Consider the following 18,397-nt stretch of genomic DNA (forward strand, 5'->3'; position numbering starts at 1 on the left):
GTAGAAAGATGACTCTGGGATTAACAGGCCAAGTAGTTTCAGCTGTGACAGCATACACCCAGCTACCCACACTAAATTTAAAGAGCTTTATCTTAAAGAAGGGCTGTGCTTCCAGAAGTCCTGAAGTTTAGAACAGCCTCTTGTTGCTAGCAGAAGGTGTAAAGATTAACAAAATATGAAGCATTGTAAAGTAGTCTGAAGGCATCCAAGCCATCTACATATCAATGCTTTTGAAAGGTTTGGTTTCCTTTCTGTGCAGCATATAGGCAGCAGAAGTTTGAGAATGACTCAAACAGCAACATGACCTGGAGTCCCCATGTTTCATGTCAACACCTATTCCAAGAATGGTCCTACTGAGTCAAACATGAATCTCTAGTGCACTGAATAAAGAGCTCTGGGTGGTGTGTAATTTATCATAGGTCTGTGCCTGAAACTTCAGTTTGCCTTTTTACATCCCACACAAATTCTTGCCATACAACAACAGCTTGTTGTATCAGACATCTTTATTTGCTGTATTGCCCAAGTGTACAAATACTGAATGTAGTTATAGAAATTCAAAATATATTGTAGTAGAAATCTGTCTGGGAAGTGGAATGTTAAGATATATAAATGTAGTAATTTTATAAAGTAAATAAGTCACTCCTACTTGCAAGTTTTAAATATATCAGAGCTATGAAGAGACAGATTTTACGACCTGCAAAAAAGGAGTTCTTCTCAGAAAACATTTTCTGCTCAATGAAATCAGTCAACAGCAAATCGATTTCTTACATTTGACTCATTTTGAGTTATCAGCCAACAGGATGTTAGCTACATCCAGACAATTCATACACAATATGGCTCCCATTTATACCACCAAAGTCAATGTATCACTATCAACATATTTAAGTATTAGGCAAACAACCTCAGTGACAATATTTATTTTAAGCTAATGAAGTCAAGCCAATAAGTTGCCCCTGGCCATTGAGTGCAAGTGATGCTTTTTTCACATTTTCAGAATAAGATGCCTTAGTTCTTGAACAAGTCAATACAGCTTTGCAGGAGAGAGACATTGTTCTGGAAAGGAAGAGAATTAGTTTCAGTAAGTATGACAATTTACATCCTGCCTTCCACAATGAAGTAGCTTCCAAAATAGTAGGTCCATCCCAGGATTTTGTAGCCCATGACAATGCTAAAGAGCTTACACAGCTAAGATAAGCATTTGAGCAGCAAAGCATCAAAACCAGATCACACAGTCTGCCATCTGCCTCTTCGTGCAGGCCTGCAAACATGACTCATTTTATGGGAAAGACAGGGACAAGAGACAGTACTAAGTTTTAAGTGGGCCAAACTGCTCAGTCAAGTTTGACAGAGGCTGGCAAAAAGTGTTCACCTTCACTGAGAAATCAAGTGAGAAAACTTTACAGCTAGATGGCAAGTGTCTCACAGCATTCAGGAACACTTGAAGCAGCAGCTGCCTCCAGATGCAGAAAGGGTGCAGTCTTACAGAGAAGGCTGCCTCCTCATAGAAGGAAGGAGAGCTGTTGTGTACTACCTGAAAAATTGGGACTTCTCACTTGCAGTGCCATAGGTTGGTGTCTTAGGAGAGACAAGTTGAAAATAGACTTTCTGCATGAGACAGATAAGACTGTCAGCATTTGTTCTTTGTGTGCACTACACTTACAGCTTTTTACTTCCTTTCCTTCCTGTCTTTGGATCTCAGCTAAAGAGCCCAGTTGTTCTATTTTATACTTCCTACTTTTAAAGGGAACCCAACAAATCCTCCCAGTCACACAGTACTCACTTCTCTCAGGCTATGCCTGCTTAATTTCAAAAAGAACACACCTTTGCATGTTTTATTTCCAGTTCTGCCATTTCAATTAGGTTTTTGCGGAATGCTGCTATTCTCTTCTGCTTAAAGCTCATCAGTTCTGTAGGGAATAAAGAACAAAGATGAGACAAATATACTAAGTGTGACTCAAGTTTCAGTAATGCCCTTATGTTTCATGAGTTTTGTTGTACAGCTCTAGTTACAGCTCTAGTATTTAACTGCAAAAAGTAGATTCAGGAATTAGTCTCTGTTTCTAGCCAGAAGATGCATTCATTACATGCCACCAACACCTTGATGAGAAAACAGACAGCCTGCCTAAAACAGCAATGTTTTGTGGGAAGACAACTGGAATAAGACTGAAGTAACCAACACAAGCTCTGTGAGAACACAGAACAATTAAATACCAAGAACAGAGTAGCATGTATACCATGAAAGCATGTTTCCTCTTTTATACTGTACAAAGGCATCTACTAAGAATCCGTATTTGAAAATCTGAGACATTCAGCTGTACTAGGACAGAGTAAAACTATTTGCACAATTCTAATTGAGATAGTAGTTACCCGAGGTGGAGGTCAAGAACATGAGTTCAGTTTGGAAAGCAAATACTAGTGGCTTGCAATTAAACTTGGTCTAGAACTGACATTGCTCCTATTCAGACAATCATTCTTGAGATTATTTAGCTGCATTAATTATACAGGCATCTATACTGCTCTTGGAACACCCAGACTACTTGCTTAGGAGTGTTCAGAAGCTTTCAGTAGCTGAAAGTCAAATGGAAACCTGGACTGCATTAAAATCTCACTTCAGCATAATACAGCAAAGCCTGTTTTACCTTGTTTTGCAGATTCTGAAATCTTTTCAAACTTCTGACAACAATCTTGTTGATGTGCCTCAGCCAGCCTGACATCCTTGCTCTTTAGTCTGGCTTTATCTAGAGCTTTGTTTGAGTTCTCATAGTCAACAAGAGCCCTTGTACGTCTGTACAGAAGATCCTGAAAGTAGACAGGAATAGTGCAAAGCTTTAAGAAAACTAATTCCCAAATTCCCAAATAGCAGAACAAGGTTTCACTTCTTTCTGCACCAGATGCTGCTGCTTCCAGCAGGCTATTATAACCTGCTATGCTCTTGGCATAGCAAAAGGAGTCTTTCACCAGTGCAGTATCAAGTATTCAGGACAGCCACTTGTGTCTTAGTTAAGGAAGTCTGAGTGCTGCTGCAGGCATTGCTTCTTCCCTTAAAGTAGATTTATCACTCTGTAAGATGGGCCTCTCCACTAAGTAGTAACAGTGCTTTCTAAATTCCCTCAGTATACCTCCAGTGAAGGATAAACTATCACTTAATTCAATGGAGATCTCAGTTGACTGAAGCACTGTACTAACTTAGACATGAGGCAGTAGAGGTCTCTTTGCCAATCCCTTTCTAATTTAACAGTAGTACAGTCTTGATATCTAAATAGCAGTACACCAGAGAGAGCCTGTAGTAACCCCCTTGGCAAATCAAGAATTACTTAGAAAAGAGTTGCTGGCAAGGCTCTTGCAGTCCCATCAGCTTACCAAACCCCTCTTGGCAGTCCAGACTCCAATAGCTTTCACACATTACTGCCTATTCATGATACAGTACTTTAGTAGATTTACTTTATGATTTTTAACTAGTTATCATCAGTTTTACTGACAAGTCATGAGTACTCAGGCAGGGAAAGAGTTTGAATGGTACTGCAGCCTCAGATACGGTTTGCTCTAATTTAAAGTCTAATGAGTTTGTCCTCAATAAATGCCATACATTGGAGATATTAAACAGCCCTTCTGTAAGTGGGATGGACTGCAGCTAGCCAATATATAATTTCTGTATTCTGCTGTGGTTAAGAGGTGCCACGTTCCTTAGGCAAAACAAGGGTCCACCTTCCTGTCTTCTTAAAGCATGAAGTACCCCAATAAGTGAGTCATGACGTACATTGTGTTCTCACCTTTGCAGCTTCTATATTGAGCATGTAGTATCTCAGCAGTTCAGAGAGCTTCAAGTCTTCATCAGATGAAACTCTACTCTCTACCTTCTGCAGAAAAGATCAGATAGTTAGTACATAACAGGAAACAGCAACATCCAGATTCAGAGATTTTTTTTCCCCTAAAAAAAACAAACCAAACCAAAACAAAAACAACCAAAAAACTTCTCTTACCCTGAGTTTCTCAAAGAGCTCAGCAACTTTCAACAAGTACCTAGGGGAAAAAAAAATGCATAAATACATTTTAGATCCTTCTTAGTCTGGTAAATGCTGGGATCAGCTGACAGGAAACTAAAAAGCTGAAGGCTGGAGTTTACTTCTCCATACAGCCCCAGACAACAATTTGAAAAGAACTCAGGTCTAGGCAAAGACCTGGACAAAACCTTAAATACAGAAGGTGTTGATTCCAGCCTAACAGACGAGTACAGTTGAGCTGCTGGAGGTGATTTAGAGTAACAATACTGTTTTCTAGATCAGATAGGTCCTAGAGTAGCAGCAGGGAAATTCTCCACAAGAGGGATGAACCATCTTGTTTATATAGCTATGTATTCTGTTTTACCAAGGTCTTCGTGAATTGATAGCAATGTTTAGATAGGTGGAAGAATTCACCTTGGAGAAGCTGACTAGGCTTCCACAGCTTTAAAAAAAAAAATAAATAAATCTGGATCTTCAAGGTCCAGAAGATACAGGACTTGTATAAGCTGTGGTTGTACTAAGCAGCAGATTGAAACACAGATGCACAACTCCTTTCCCTGGTATTTTCTGGGAGTTTGTGACCTGAAAATAATTCAAGGAGACTTCTGTTTAGAAGCTTTAATGACAAGCACAGTTCAGCTCTAGGGCACAACTGAAAAAAAGAATAGCTAGTTAAAAGTCAGATACAATTGATAATTTTAGGCCAGTCACACCAGAAGCATTAGAAAAAAGAAAGTTTCAGTGCCCCTTGGTTGAAATTTGAGCAACTGAAACCATCTATGACTCAGTTCAATGAATTTTACAGAAGGAATTTGATATTCTCAGACTCAGGATATGGTCGTTAACAGTTAGAATTGCTTACTTTTTTATAACTGTAGGTTCTTCTAATGCCAGGCTGTTCAAGCAAGCTGAAGTATAAATATAGTCATCTGCAACATCTGCAAGAACAAGACAAGGTTTTCAGGCTGACATCAGCAAGACTGCAAGGTCTTTAGAAAGGTCTTTGAAAAGATTCACTTTTATGAGATCTTGTCATCTTATCTGCTTTTGCACATGCATCCTTGATTCTGTTGTAGTAGTTTACAAGAAAAGTCTTCTCTTGTTCAAAAAAATCTTCTACTTCCTGAAAGAGAGTATGACCTGTTAAGTCAGTCACATTACTGCAAAGTACAAGCTCATCTCTGTTTTGAGAGGGGCCAAGAAATAACCACAGTAACATGAGCATTGTGCCCAATCTCTACTGAAGAGCTGAGTTCATGACAAGAACCTGACCAAAGGGTTTGACAAACCCCTTGCCATTTGGCAAGTCTCTTCTTTACAATGAATTGAAGACGGACTTGACACTCAACTATTCAATGCTGCATGTTGTCTCAAGTAACTGGTACATTGATATCAGAGGGCTACCAACTGCTGGAATTTGATGTCCCAGGCCTGCTGCAACACAGTAGCTAAACAGCAAACAGTTCACAAACTTTCTTCACATTCATGCCATTATATGTACTGTAATGTGAACAGCAAGTCTATTAGAAAGAGCTAACATGGCAATATGACTGAAAAGCTGAAGCTGGACCAGATACAGGAGTTTTTGATGTTTGATTTCAACTAGTGCATGCAGCAACACAATCATGTTTGCTCAGAACTCCAAAGTAGACAAAAACCACAAGCACACTAACTGAAGGAGTTATTTCTCCCTCCCCTCTACTAGAAGGTGTTAAAGCAACTTTTGGGCATTCAGACACTTAATGCAAACATACACTTAAATGTTTAACAGCCTGTAGCTTTGATGTCATGTCTATAGAAGGGAAAATTAATATTAATTACTTCATCCAACTTGGGATGTAGTAACCCAGAAGGTTAGCATTAGTAAATAGGGCTCACTCACATCAAGCCTGAAGAAGACACAACTAATTTCTCTGGAACAGGAAGTAAGAAAATCAAAATTAAGCTAAGTAGGAGGTAAACCTTACCTTGACTCCAGAGAAGAGGACTTCATCAGCACTCTTTACTACACTTTTTAAAAATCCACCAAACATCTCTTTTGTGTTTTTCCTCCGAACACTCAGCTGCAACAGAGAGGACAGGCCAGCTTTAAAGTCATTCCACAGGCAAAAAAAAAATTAACTATTTTGACACTTGCCTTATTGTAACAGCATTCATATCTAGCATGTGACAGAGCAGGCTAATTTCCAAGCTCTCCATAATAACCCTATATAAGCTGAACAAAGATGGCTCATATAACACTTATCTTGTTCAACTATCCTGCAACACAGGATTTTTCTCATTACCAGAAGCAGCTCAGTTTCTTTTTACATGCCTTGGATCAGCAGCCATCATTCATAATTAGGTGTAACAAAGCAGATGCAGTACTAATTTTAATACACCTCCATTCTTCCATTTTAGGATTATGCAGCACAGCACAGGTACACCTGAATCATACTTGTTCCTAAGCTGTCAAGACATAACGAGTTGGGTTCCTAACCAGCTTGATTAGGATTAAGAAACACAATGAGATTTATAGCAGAAAAAGGTCTAGAGGTCAGGCTTTCATCTACAACCACCTGACAGAGGCACTAGCAGTATCTGCTTGCTGATGCTGCACACTGATTTACACAACATTCTGACTGTGCCCAAGTAACAGTACTCATAACATCTTGCCTCACTCTGAAAGGAGAAAATAAGAAATGCCTTACATCCTGATCATACTCCAAGAAAACATGGAAATTGCGATCTTTGCTAAGCACAGGATGAGAAGAAATCCGCTGAAGGAAGATTTCATGTGATGATACAGTCTTCTTGAAGACAGCAAGGTATTCACTGAAAGGAAGGAACAAAGTGAGCTCCCATCTTGTATTGCCTTCTTCAATATACAAAGAATTGCTTGAAGTTTATCCAGTGAAAATATTCACCAGCATGCTTCTGAAACTGCTAGCTAGTGATGAAGAAGCTATTTTCCATCTCTTTACCTAGGAAGTCTCCCAGTTTGAGAGAAACTGCTGGCAGCTTCAGGATTTTAAAGCTTATGCAGCAGCAAACATGCTTTAGAACAGTCACACAATATAATTTACCACCAAATACATTGCTCTCCCAGGAGGCTTCTAAGTGCAGCTTTTGCCAGTGAACTCATTCTACTTACGCTTCTAGCTCTTGCTTCATTTTGGCAAATTCTTCCTTTGTCATAGACACTTCTCCTTCCCCTAGTTTCTGCATCTTCTCTCTGGGACCATCAAAGTCAGGTTTGGAAGGTGCTGGAGGTATCTAGGAAAGGAATTGTTTAGTGATAGATGCTGGCAAATAAAGCTTTCCAAAATAATTTCTAACCTTCTCTAGAAGGAGGCCCTTTTCCCTGGTCATGGCAAGCCAGCAAGGTTCTTCACCTAGGAGTTCTAGAGCCATGTGGATGACAAGGACCCTGTTTGCCCCTCCCAGCTTTGTGCTACACCTGCCCCAGGAGGAAAATCAACTGCAAGGAACAGCTTCTACAGTGCACTCCTTAGCCAGCCATCTTCTGTTGCCCACAAGGCCCCTTCCTGAAGGATCAAAATAGAAAAGAAACTGTATTTAATGGAGTATTTCACTGCATTATATTCAGGCAGACATTAATGCCACCATAGGATCAGAAGCTCTCAGAGCACCCAAGGCTTTTTTGCTACTCCAAGCTATATGAGAAGCTAACACAGAGCTGTACTAAAGTTGTTTGGGAATCAAAGCAAAAGGAAGCATAGGGAATACCTAAGTCATGAAACACTACTGACACTGGGAAAGCAGACTTCATGTTCTTACTTAATACACACTTAAACTCACCAGTCTTTTGTTTAGAATTACATTTTTTAGGAAGTACTTACAATAAGTCCTGCATACTCTTCAGTTTCAGTGAGTGTATCATGCAGCCACACAAAGTCTTCATGCTGCCTTGTAACTGAAAACTCAGGGCTTTGAAAAGCTGGCAGTGTAGTCTGGAAGAGAAGATATAGAAGCCCTACTGTTTTGTAAATTAGTGCTTTTAGAAACAGTTCTGTCCATTTCCAAAGGAAGCTATTTTGCCTAGTAAGAGCTTCGCCTACTCTTTTATCTGAGCTGGCACTCATTTAAGAACTTTACTACTAAGGAGACTATTTAAAGAAAAGGCACTGTTGTGGAACAGCATTTATGCAGTTTATTTGGTGAAGTTTCACAGGAGCTGGTTCCCCCACCCCTACCCCCCAGTCTTCCGGTGTCAAACTAGGACTCCTCAGAAAAGCCAGTTAGATGGTGTTCTGGTCTAAAGAAAGTTGAAGTTTCTGCATATATATATATATATATATATACCCTCCGGTCACCTTTAAGTGGAAAAGCTCCATCTAATTAGATTTCCTTCCTCTTTTACAGATATTTGTATTGCAAATGCAGCTTATTTGCATAACATGTATGAAAACCACTTTCTACCCTATGATCTTACCTTAGTATGTACAGTGAATTTCACTCTGTCCTTTTCACTTAGGGCGTCAGGTATATCAATTTGGAGAGAAGGATCAACATTCAGGTCTACAGATACAGACCTCAGCTGCAACAGAATTCATAGCAGAAGCTTTTGTCAAGCACCAAGTAAGTTTAATGAAGCTAGACTGCTCGTCAGCTGTCAACAAGAACCACATTGCACTGAACCACTCCCTTCAGGAACAGCCCTGGCACTAACTTCACATCAGTGTGACAAACCTTCCCATCCAAACAGAAGAAGGGAAAAAGACATATAACTCAAAATCTGAAGAACCAATTATTCGCTGAGAAATTTTCTCTACCTTCCAGGCCTCCTCCAGCTTTTTAACTGAAAGACATTAAGCCAAAGCCTATTATTCCATCTAAAAGACAGCAAGAACCCTAGTAGTTCTCTCTTCATTATCCTTTGCCTCTACAATGTGGCAGAACAGCTGACCACGAGGAAAAACTAGGCACAAAAGATCTTCAGACTCCCATAAACTCTGAGCTAGCTGTCTGCCAGAAACAGGACTGAAAGCTCAAGAACATTTTGGCACCGACACTGTACCTTTTTAATCTTATCTTCACAACACCTAGTGCATCCTAGTATTCCTTGCTGCCAGAACACACATTTGCTGTTAAATAAAGACCCAGTAAGCTGCTACAAGAACTTGCCTCCAAGATATCTGAACTTTCCTTTACAAAAAGCTATCTATTGCTTATAACCTCAAAGTCTCTCCCTGCCTTAAATCCAGGTCTTGCCATTTCTAGGTAGACCTTTGTGTCTGGCAACATCTTAATGCTATTTGTTTCCAAATAAAATAGCTCAGAAGATATTTGAGCATTTTATGTGAAGAAACTTTTGCAGGAGGCCTCAGAGCACATCAGGTTCACTAAAAAACAGACTTGCCTTCCAAGTACTTCAGAGAGGCCGTAACCAGGGTCACCACCTTCCTTTGGAGGTTCATTTCTTCATTCCAACAGGTCACACCCAGAACACAATTTCAATTACACTTGAACTTTTCTACAGTAGTGAAATAGCCTACTTGTAGAAGATGCTTTAGGTTACATACCACTAACATCCTAAACTCATAGTCCTACTGAAATTCCTGACAAGGACAGCACTTTGATTCAAAGATGACAAGGCCTTGATGCTCAGCATGCCACCCTGTTCTGAGAAGCCAGGGAAGTGGCTGCACTCATGAGCACTAAGATTCAGCATAGTCACCAGCCCATTTTTCCTTCTGGTTTACAATTTGAACTGCCTTCATCAAGTTGTACCTCACTGCTTGTACCCAAAAAGAGAAGAAAAGTTGCTCCAATTCTCTCCAGGACCTCAGAAGCAAGCAAAAAAGTTTAGACATATGCAACATAGTTTACTAGGATTAATGTGTACATTCAGTTCTTGCATTAAGTAGATTAATATATTTAGATACCAAGGAATAGACTTTTTAAAGCTATTAGACAGTAGTGATCACCAGCTTCAGGTATTTGTATTTCAGAAGCATGCAGAAACTTTGGCCTACCACATTACAGTGGTTCCTGTGCTATGAAACCCATTTTCTCATAGGCACTTCCCTCAGTGCTGCAGCCTAACAAATTATTTTCTGCATAACAGAGGAAGTTCCAGAGATCAAGGTCATAACATGGGAAGTTTGTTATAAAGAGTGACTGTTGCAGCCAGGCTGAATCCCAAGGTTATTCTTTATAAGATAATTCTGAATGTCTTCCCAGGAAGGCAAGGTAGAGAACTGGGCTTCAACTGATGTTGTTTCACCACCTTGCAACATATGTGCACAGACCCCACCAGCCAGGAGCTTGCCCTAAGAACAAGTTTCAGTGCCAAAGCTCATAAGCAAACAGTGCCAGACAGCATCTGAACAATCCTGTCATATCACAGCAAGCCTGAAGGTTGCCCTAAGCTCCTGTAAAGCTGCATAAAAACTTGAGGCTGCCCTTTTTAAGGTGAGGCTTTGCTTCCAAAAGCTTTAGAAACTCCCTCCCCCTTGTCTGGCCATCTGTGTATGTACTGCAGTCCAGATCTGGTACAAAAGTCTCTGGCTGCCTGCAGAGGACACAGCTGTCAGGTTAGCATGAATTTGCCTCTATGCAGCCTGGCCCTGCATAGAGTCCCACTGCCAGCAGTGCTTACTTCTATCATTATCACCAGGCTCTCATGCTTAAGTGAGGCATACCCCAGACACTGTATCCTCATCCTTCTCACCACACTAGAAAAAGACTATCTGCTGCATACTTACTGTTAGCTAGTGTTACAGGGATGTACTTAAGCTAAGTGATACACCTTCTGAAGCCTTATGACTACAAAAGGACCTTGTATGCAGCACACCAAGTTACCCATTCTGACATCTGTGGGGCAGAATGCCTTTATCTCAAGTATTGCCTTGGCAGTAGGCAAGGACATTGAGTTTATGGGCCATACCCTGGAACACAAATCTTAGCAGTCCCAGCACTGCTCAGATGCAGATGGACATGATGATAATCCAGATACTACAGGAACTCCAACAGGACAGCTGCTTCTCTCCAGCCACTGTGTGGGGCAGATATACCCCTGCAGTCACAGAGAATCATAGAATCTTTCAGGTTGGAAAAGAGCCTTGGGATCATCAACCCCAACCATCATCCCTACTCTATAAAGTTCTCCCCTACACCATATACCCCAACACCACATCTAAACAACCCTTAAACACACCCAGGGATGGTGACTCAACCACCTCCCTTGGGCAGCCTATTCCAGTGTCTGACCACTCTTTCTGTGAAAATTTTTGTCCTAATGTCCAGCCTAAACCTACCCTGTTGCACCGTGAATCCATTCCCTCTTGTTCTGTTGCTAATTAACTGTGAGAAGAGACCATCACTACAATGTCCTTTCAGGTAATTATAAAGAATGATGAAGTCTCCTCTCAGCCTTCTCTTCCTCAAACTAAACAGTCCCAGCTCCCTCAATCCTAAGATTTATTCTCCAGGCCCTTCACCAGCTTTGTTGTTCTCCTCTGCACTTGCTGCAGGATCTCAATATCTTGTATATTGAGGTGCACAAAACTGGATGCAATACTCAAGGTGTGGCCTCACCAGCACTGAGTACACGGAGACAATCACCTCCCTGCTTTTGCTGGCCACATTGTTTCTAATGCAAGCCAGGATGCCATTGGCTTCCTTAGCCACACTGCTGGCTCCTATTCAGCCACTTGTCAGTTTGAACCCCCAGGTCCTTTTCTGCCTGGCAGCTTTCCAGCCACACTTCCCTGTCGCATTGCATGGGGTTGTTGTGGCCCCCGTGCAAGACCTGGCACTTGCCTTGTTTAAGGCCATACTGTTGACATTGGCCCATTGATCTGGTCTATCAAATTTTCTTTGTAGATCAACACTCCCAACTAACTTGGTGTCATCCACAAACTTACCTATGATACAATCTATGTCCTTATCAAGTTCATCAATAAAGATGTTAAACAGAAATGGTCCTAACACTGAGCCCTGAGGAACATCACTTGTGACCTGCCACCAGCTGAATTTAACTCCATTGATCACCACTCTTCGGGCCCTTCCACCCAGCCAGTGCTTGATCCAACAGATCATATGCTCATCCAGACAATGAAGTGCATGGTTCAGAGGTCACTGACACAGGTTTAGGCAGAAGCTACCCCATTCAAGCACTAGAGGAAGGATAGGTAGGTGGCCACCATTCAGACAGTAGTTTCACTGGGACCACAGCCCACTGTTGGTTGCCAACTGAATGACAGGCAAGCTGGTCAATGTTTCCCAGACAGATAACACTAGCAGCCAAAGCACCGAGATACAAACCCCAGTGTTTTGCATCCTGCTTACTTATCTTTACTGTCCAAACAGGATCAGCAGTGTTAACAATATGAACTGCTGAGTCTGGAAAGTATAAGCCAAAGGAAACTGCTTCCTCTCAGCTAAACTAAGGAAAGGATTACACAAATCAGCCAATAATGACTTCATGAACTTTCTGAAGTGTTGTGGGGAAAGTAACCCATGATTAGAAGCTGTTCATGCCTAGTAGTTGCCTGCACAAGAGATGAGTAGATATGGACACAAGATGGTACTGCTTTGTCAGATTAAAGCAGTTCAGATAGAGACTTTTCTCCTCTGTACTAGCACCATAAACAGTGGGGCCAGAATACCCCAGGAATACTACCACAAGAGAGTTTATTTCCTCAGTCAGGCCTTATTTACACAGAAGCAACTGGGAATCAGCAGTGCTCAGATGTGAGCTCCAGCACAGTATGTACTATACATTGGGCCCAAAGTGCAAGACCAGCCCAGAAACAGGATAAGGGTCAAGAACATTCTCATATACAGTGGTGAGACTCTGTCCCTCAGGAATACATGAATCCACTTGCTAAAAAATCTTGTACATCTCCTACCCTAAATATCTGCTGTAAATATATATATACAGACTGTACTTAAAGGTCACTGTAGGCTCAAGCATCAAGCCTATTGCTGTTTAAGGACAGTACAGGACTATCACCTCTAACTTTCAGGAGTCCAGTCTTCAGTGAAGGACCTGGAGTCACATGAAACAGGGGACCATAAAATCCCTGGTCTGCTCTAGTCCTGTGAAGGTCACTGTGGGCTCCTAACTCCAGGCCAGAGACCTTTAGAATTACACAATCACAGGAGCAAGGATCATACTATAAAGAGAGCATTCACACTGCCTGACTGCAGGAGGATGGAGTGCTTTGATTCCCCACAGAAAGGGCAAGAACAACATTTCTCCAATGAACTGAAAGCAAGAAGCCCTCCTCTTGCTGTCACAGTGCCATAAGGCATTAATCCAGTACCTTATAAGAAGGTGTCCCACACCAACCATAGATCAAAACAAGCACCTACTCCTGCAGCATTAGCATCTCATCATTCAGGACTTTTCATTCCACCATCCCTCCCTACACCCATCCTGCAAGCAGGAATGAAGACTAACTTGCTTATGATCACATGAATGCTGTGCAGAACAGAGGAATTAAACTTTCAAATCCAGGTCTTTATCATAGCAGGTACTTGACCAAAGGTGTTCCCAGGAAACAGCTCCATCTTAGCTTTCTGGTCTGCCATACCTGGCAGCTCCTTTGTATCTGAAGGCATTTCTTTGTGAAGATGTAATTACTTCCTCCCTGCACTCCGGGCAGTGGGAAAGAGAACTGAAGTTTCTCTATCCCAGTTACCAGAAACCAGACTGTCCCCCAACACCCTCAGGGAGGAGCGAAGACATAGCCCTCCAAGCTCACCAGCTGCTGAGACATTATTCCTTACTTGCAGCTCATGTTCAAAGAGATAAAGAGAATGGTGACTTGTGGTACAACACAGTGAGGAAACAGCTGGGTTGGCCTGCAAACTGAAACACTTGCCCAAATGCAGCACAGTGCCCTCACTTTTACCTCTCATTTCCTACTCAGAAACAGCCTATAGGCTTCTGGTTTGCAATCACTATAGCAACTGTTGCAGCTGCTCTTATGCTTTCCACTCATAGTCTCATGCCTCCTCAGGGGCTCCTTTTGGGACACCCAGGCTTTCCTGAGAATTCAATCAAAAAAACTTTTCATAGTTCAGTAAAGATCCTGTCCACTACAGATGTCTGACATGAAAATTAGAACAAGACATCAAGCAGAGACCTCCACATACAGTGCTCATATTGATTAATGTTTCTAGGTTGCCAGACCAGAAGACTGAAAACATATCTTATGGTACTAACCAGGAGACTATGATAATCACCTTATCAGGAACCCCAGGAGAGGAGACAGCAAGAGAGCATTACCATGACAAATCCATGTAGATTTTTACTGCACTTGCTTAGAGATGTTAAAAAACAAAACCAAGGCTTGGATCATTTAAGTACAATGCAGTGATGATCAATCCAGACTTCAGCTTAGCAGACCTAAGTTTCAGATCAGGCCTCACCCAATGGAAACACAGCTTCATGCTTGCAAGGATCCAATGGAAGGAAATGCCCTGAACCACTGAAGCTTAGTTCTGTTGAGTGGTCTGAACTGCTGCTTTTACAAGTAAGCCCTTTGCAGTTTTAGCATCAATTCTAGATGACTCAATGTTACTTCTGCATTCTAACAAAAGAATCTGCCAGTGCAAGCAACTGTGTACAACATCTGATTGCTAGCAAACTAAGAACCCGTATTTGTTTTCAAAGTCAGATTAATCCAGGGTGTTTCCACATAGCTGGGCCCCCAGGAGGAGCAAGGAGCTCTTCCACAAGGGTTTACATGTCAGATCTTTCTGCTTACTGTCAGCTATCTTAAAAAAACCTCTCCTCTTACCAATCACCTCCCTGCTGTCATTCAAGCAACAGCCACAAACAAGACTTCTTTAATAATTACATCTGCCACCACTCAATAGCCATTACTTTTGACACAGTTGTCTTTCTAATTAAAGCAGTTTAAGTGCTCTCCAGAGCACACTAAAAGATCATTATGTTTTCTGGCAGTTTATACAGAGCCCTCCGTTTCAGAAGGCCTCATTTTGAAACCCAGGTGTTAACCAGCAGCCTTTCAGAGTATCTGGCCAGTGGATATTAGTGGCATTAGTTGCTGGAACTACATTTAAGTCATATTAAGAACAAGTAGCTTAATTTTTCCCTTCATCAAGGTACTAAAAATATGTCTGAAAGTACACTGCACACATGCAGTGGTAAAGAGCCAATGCAGTAGATGCAAAGCTTGATTTTGCAGGCTTCATGACAGACTTGCTGTTAGCTCTCCAACATTCAGCTGAAAGAGTCCTGAAGTAGTCCAAGTTACATATAACTAGGAAAATCAAACCACTCTTCTTACACACAGTCTTCCTGTTGCTACTTTACATTGTAGAAAAGGCTTTCCAGATTTGTGAAATAGGGCTGTAAAACTCTTGTGATGCAATGGTTTAATTATTCTACTTAAAACAAAATGTGAATTGCAGCTCCTTCCAGTCACATTGAAATGGCATTCCTCACCAAATGCAATGTTTTCCAAGTAAGCAGAAGGCAGCCTGCACAGCCAGAGCACCTTTTTGCCCCCAGCTGTGCAATAAGGTGGCCTGATCACTTAGCTCTCCTTTCAGAGGGATCTCTGCATCACTCTCTGCATAAACCAAGTGGTCATCCACCCCCTTACAGAGGGAGGGAGCTGTGGGAAGGACACAGATAACATCCAAGCCTCCTATATCCCTAGCAAAAGCCTCTCTAGCGCACCTTGCTCCACCTAACACTGTACAGGACATCTCCACACAACCCACTACTTTCTCAGCTCAGGTGGTCAAGCAACAGCTTTGGCAGTGTAGGTCAAATCCATCCTGCTGCATCTGCCTTCCTGCAGAGTACAGCCTATGGCTAAGCACTTTTAGCCCACATGCCATCACCAACATCAAGCATACCCAGCTAAAATGGAAACTGTAACAGAAGCAAAGCCCTGAGCCACAGCCCACATCCACTAGAACCTTGTGCTGACCTGCAGCAAAGTCAGAGCCGCCTGCAGGGAGTCTCAATGACACAGCCTCACCATGCTCTCTTCACCTCCTATGGATTTGAAATTGTGTCATCTGCCCAAACTGCTGGGCCAGCATCACAGAGCCTAAATGTCCTTAACAGTACATTATCCTTATTCTTGCCTTGCTAGAAGTTGACCTCCCAGCCTGCTTTTGGGCCCAGCAGCATGCAGAAGCAGTTTTCTCACGAGGAATGAGAGAGATTTAGTAGGCCCTCATTCTTTCTAGAACATATAACACAAGCTGAGAAAGAACGTTCAGGAGTGGTAACAGCAAACTGCAGGCTATGATGTACTGGTTTGTCTTCCCTTGACTGCTCTGAGAAAGAAGGGCTACAATACTCTTGGTATTTTGAACGGCAACCTTTGAAACACTACCGAGCCACTGACATTAAGAAATACCAGGGTATTTACACAAGTTTAGCCTGGCAATCCCACTACTCCACTTTTTCAAGTGCCTTTTCCGCCCCATGACAGATTTCCCACTGCACTTCCAATCACCCTTATCCTACCCTCCCTTCCTCTTCCTATATATACTGATCTTCTCCTGCTTTGCCACCTCAGGGTCAGCTTTTAGTTTATATTTACCAATTATTTCTATTCAAGGTTAATACCTAATCAAGTTTCCTTTACAGGCATAGCCTTTATCTACTGGCCACACACCAGTTCCATGTTGCTGTTTTCTAAACTAAACAGGAACAGACAAGATAGAAGCATTTCTATCCTCCCCCTTGCTGTTGAAGTCCCAAGAGAGCCCTACAACCCGAAACAAGCTAGTTAATCCTTGGCCACTGAGCATTATACTTTAAAGCTACTCAAGCCCTCTTCCTGAGAGTATTTTCCCCTCCCCACAATATCCCTGTCTACTAGGATCAAAAGAGAACACAAAGTTACCAATTGTTGCAAGACAGCTGATATTTTATCTCCCCCTCCACCTGCAAGCCTATGAAGACTTAACACTCATTCTTCTCAGACAGCAGATACTTTTAATACTTATGGTTTCACAGGCAGCAGAAAAAGATTCAAGCACCAGCTAGGTCACAACTCAAAAGAAAACAACTAGAAAATACCTGTTCAAGAAACTTATGCCAGTTCTACTGGATCAAGATTGTTTTAAAAGAATCATATGCAAGAGAAGCAGATGAAAGGAAGTTACTTGAGAAAAGCTCTTTAAGGCAGGTCTTTCTGTAGCCCTCAAATCAGCTAACACACATTTTCCAAAAGGCTGGAAAAAACTCAGACTGAAAAGATTTAAGCATCCTTAACAGCTTAAAACACAAGTCACCTTCCTATGAGTTAAGCTTAGTCACAACAGAAAACAACATTCAGATGCAACAGTATGAAAATCAAACAGGCAGCTCACAGACTGCTGCAGTGTTGTTTTACCTTCTACTCAAGGTGTGCTGGGGGTAGTTATTAACCCCAGCAGACTAGGCATATTAAGCCAATCAGCTTGTCCATTACAATAAATAATTCCAAGCACCCTCTGCATACACACTACCTCATTTACAGAGTTCCTGTTTTAGTGCTTAATTTGCATTTCCTCTGAGAAGTTGAGTCTTAACATTAAATATACCCCATGCTCACTCAAGACACAAGCCTCCTTAGTACTGAACACTCCAATACTACTACAAAAGAAAACCAAGTGACCTTACCGACCACCTAAGGAAAGAGGCACACAGGCAGGGAGGCCGGTCACAGACACGCAAGGCTCTTCCACTGAGGAACAGCAAGTTTGAATGCCTCTCGCAGAAGCGCCTACAGCACTTCATCCACCGGCAGCGCTAAGCCACGGGTCCTGACGAACGGGTCCAGCTCCTGCATCTCTCCCGCAGGCCCAGTTCCTGCGGCTCCAAGGCCCCGCTTGTCACCCTGTTCCTACCCTGAACTCGCTGCTCCGCTCTCAGACGACACTGCCTTCTGGCAGCTGCAGAGCCCATCCGTTCTCCTTCAGATAAAACCCTGTTCCACCTTCCTCTGCTTTCCCCATTCCTCATCTTTCTTTGGGCACCTCGTCCTTCAGGGGCAGCACCCCACGCCCACCCGAGGCAGCTCTCCCTGATCCTCTCCCTCGGAGGACCTTGCTTGGGTGCAGGGAGCAAGCAGGGCAGGGGTTAAGATAACTAAAATACAAACCGCGAAAAGAACAAAACCAGAAACCTGTCACAGCCCCGGTACTGCCAGGAGAAGAGCGGGCGGGATGGGGGGGGGGGGGGGGGGGGGGAGGGAGTCCCCTCAGACCCCTTGGGGCCAGTCCGAGGCTGAGCGCGGCCCTCAGCCCCACAGGCACCGCCACACCCCCAGAGACTGCCTCAGCCAGGACCGGGCCGCCGCCCTCACCTTGCTCTGTGCGTCTTCCCGGAGCAAAGCCATGTCGCCTAAACACCGCCAGCTTCCCACTGTTCTCTCCGCCGCCGTCTCATATAGCCCGGGGCGGAG

At 42.6% G+C, this 18,397-nt stretch overlaps 1 protein-coding gene across 4 annotated transcripts; it reads right to left on the bottom strand.

The window, feature by feature from the left end:
• Window positions 1-902: 902 nt before the first annotated feature.
• SNX5 (sorting nexin 5) lies at window positions 903-18,393 on the bottom strand. Of its 4 annotated transcripts, none has more exons than XM_030447167.1 (13): window positions 18,299-18,393; window positions 8,437-8,541; window positions 7,844-7,954; window positions 7,135-7,256; window positions 6,692-6,815; window positions 5,969-6,064; window positions 5,019-5,124; window positions 4,864-4,939; window positions 3,981-4,020; window positions 3,771-3,857; window positions 2,640-2,799; window positions 1,822-1,907; window positions 903-1,053 (listed from the first exon to the last, which is right to left on the bottom strand). In XM_030447167.1, the coding sequence occupies exons 1-13, from the start codon at window positions 18,329-18,331 to the stop codon at window positions 1,006-1,008; spliced, it is 1,194 nt and encodes a 397-aa protein (XP_030303027.1). In that variant the 5' UTR covers window positions 18,332-18,393; the 3' UTR covers window positions 903-1,005. The 4 variants fall into 4 exon arrangements, with proteins under 4 accessions (XP_030303027.1, XP_030303028.1, XP_030303029.1 ...); XM_030447168.1 differs by lacking the exon at window positions 18,299-18,393 and adding an exon at window positions 18,119-18,174; XM_030447169.1 differs by lacking the exon at window positions 18,299-18,393 and adding an exon at window positions 18,095-18,169.
• Window positions 18,394-18,397: the final 4 nt, after the last annotated feature.

Source organism: Calypte anna, chromosome 3 (genome assembly GCF_003957555.1).
Source record: "Calypte anna isolate BGI_N300 chromosome 3, bCalAnn1_v1.p, whole genome shotgun sequence".
Classification (NCBI taxonomy): Eukaryota; Metazoa; Chordata; class Aves; order Apodiformes; family Trochilidae; genus Calypte; species Calypte anna.

Bases quoted from the DNA above. Each gene is read 5' to 3' on its own strand.
- SNX5 (XM_030447166.1), bottom strand. From the start codon at position 17,730: ATGAAGTGCTGTAGGCGCTTCTGCGAGAGGCATTCAAACTTGCTGTTC. The intron at 6,065-6,691 runs GTAAGGCATTTC...TCTCTGTTGCAG, and splicing joins TCTTGGAGTATGATCAGGAT to CTGAGTGTTCGGAGGAAAAA. The intron at 4,021-4,863 runs GTAAGCAATTCT...TTTTTCCCCTAG, and splicing joins GAACCTACAGTTATAAAAAA to GTACTTGTTGAAAGTTGCTG.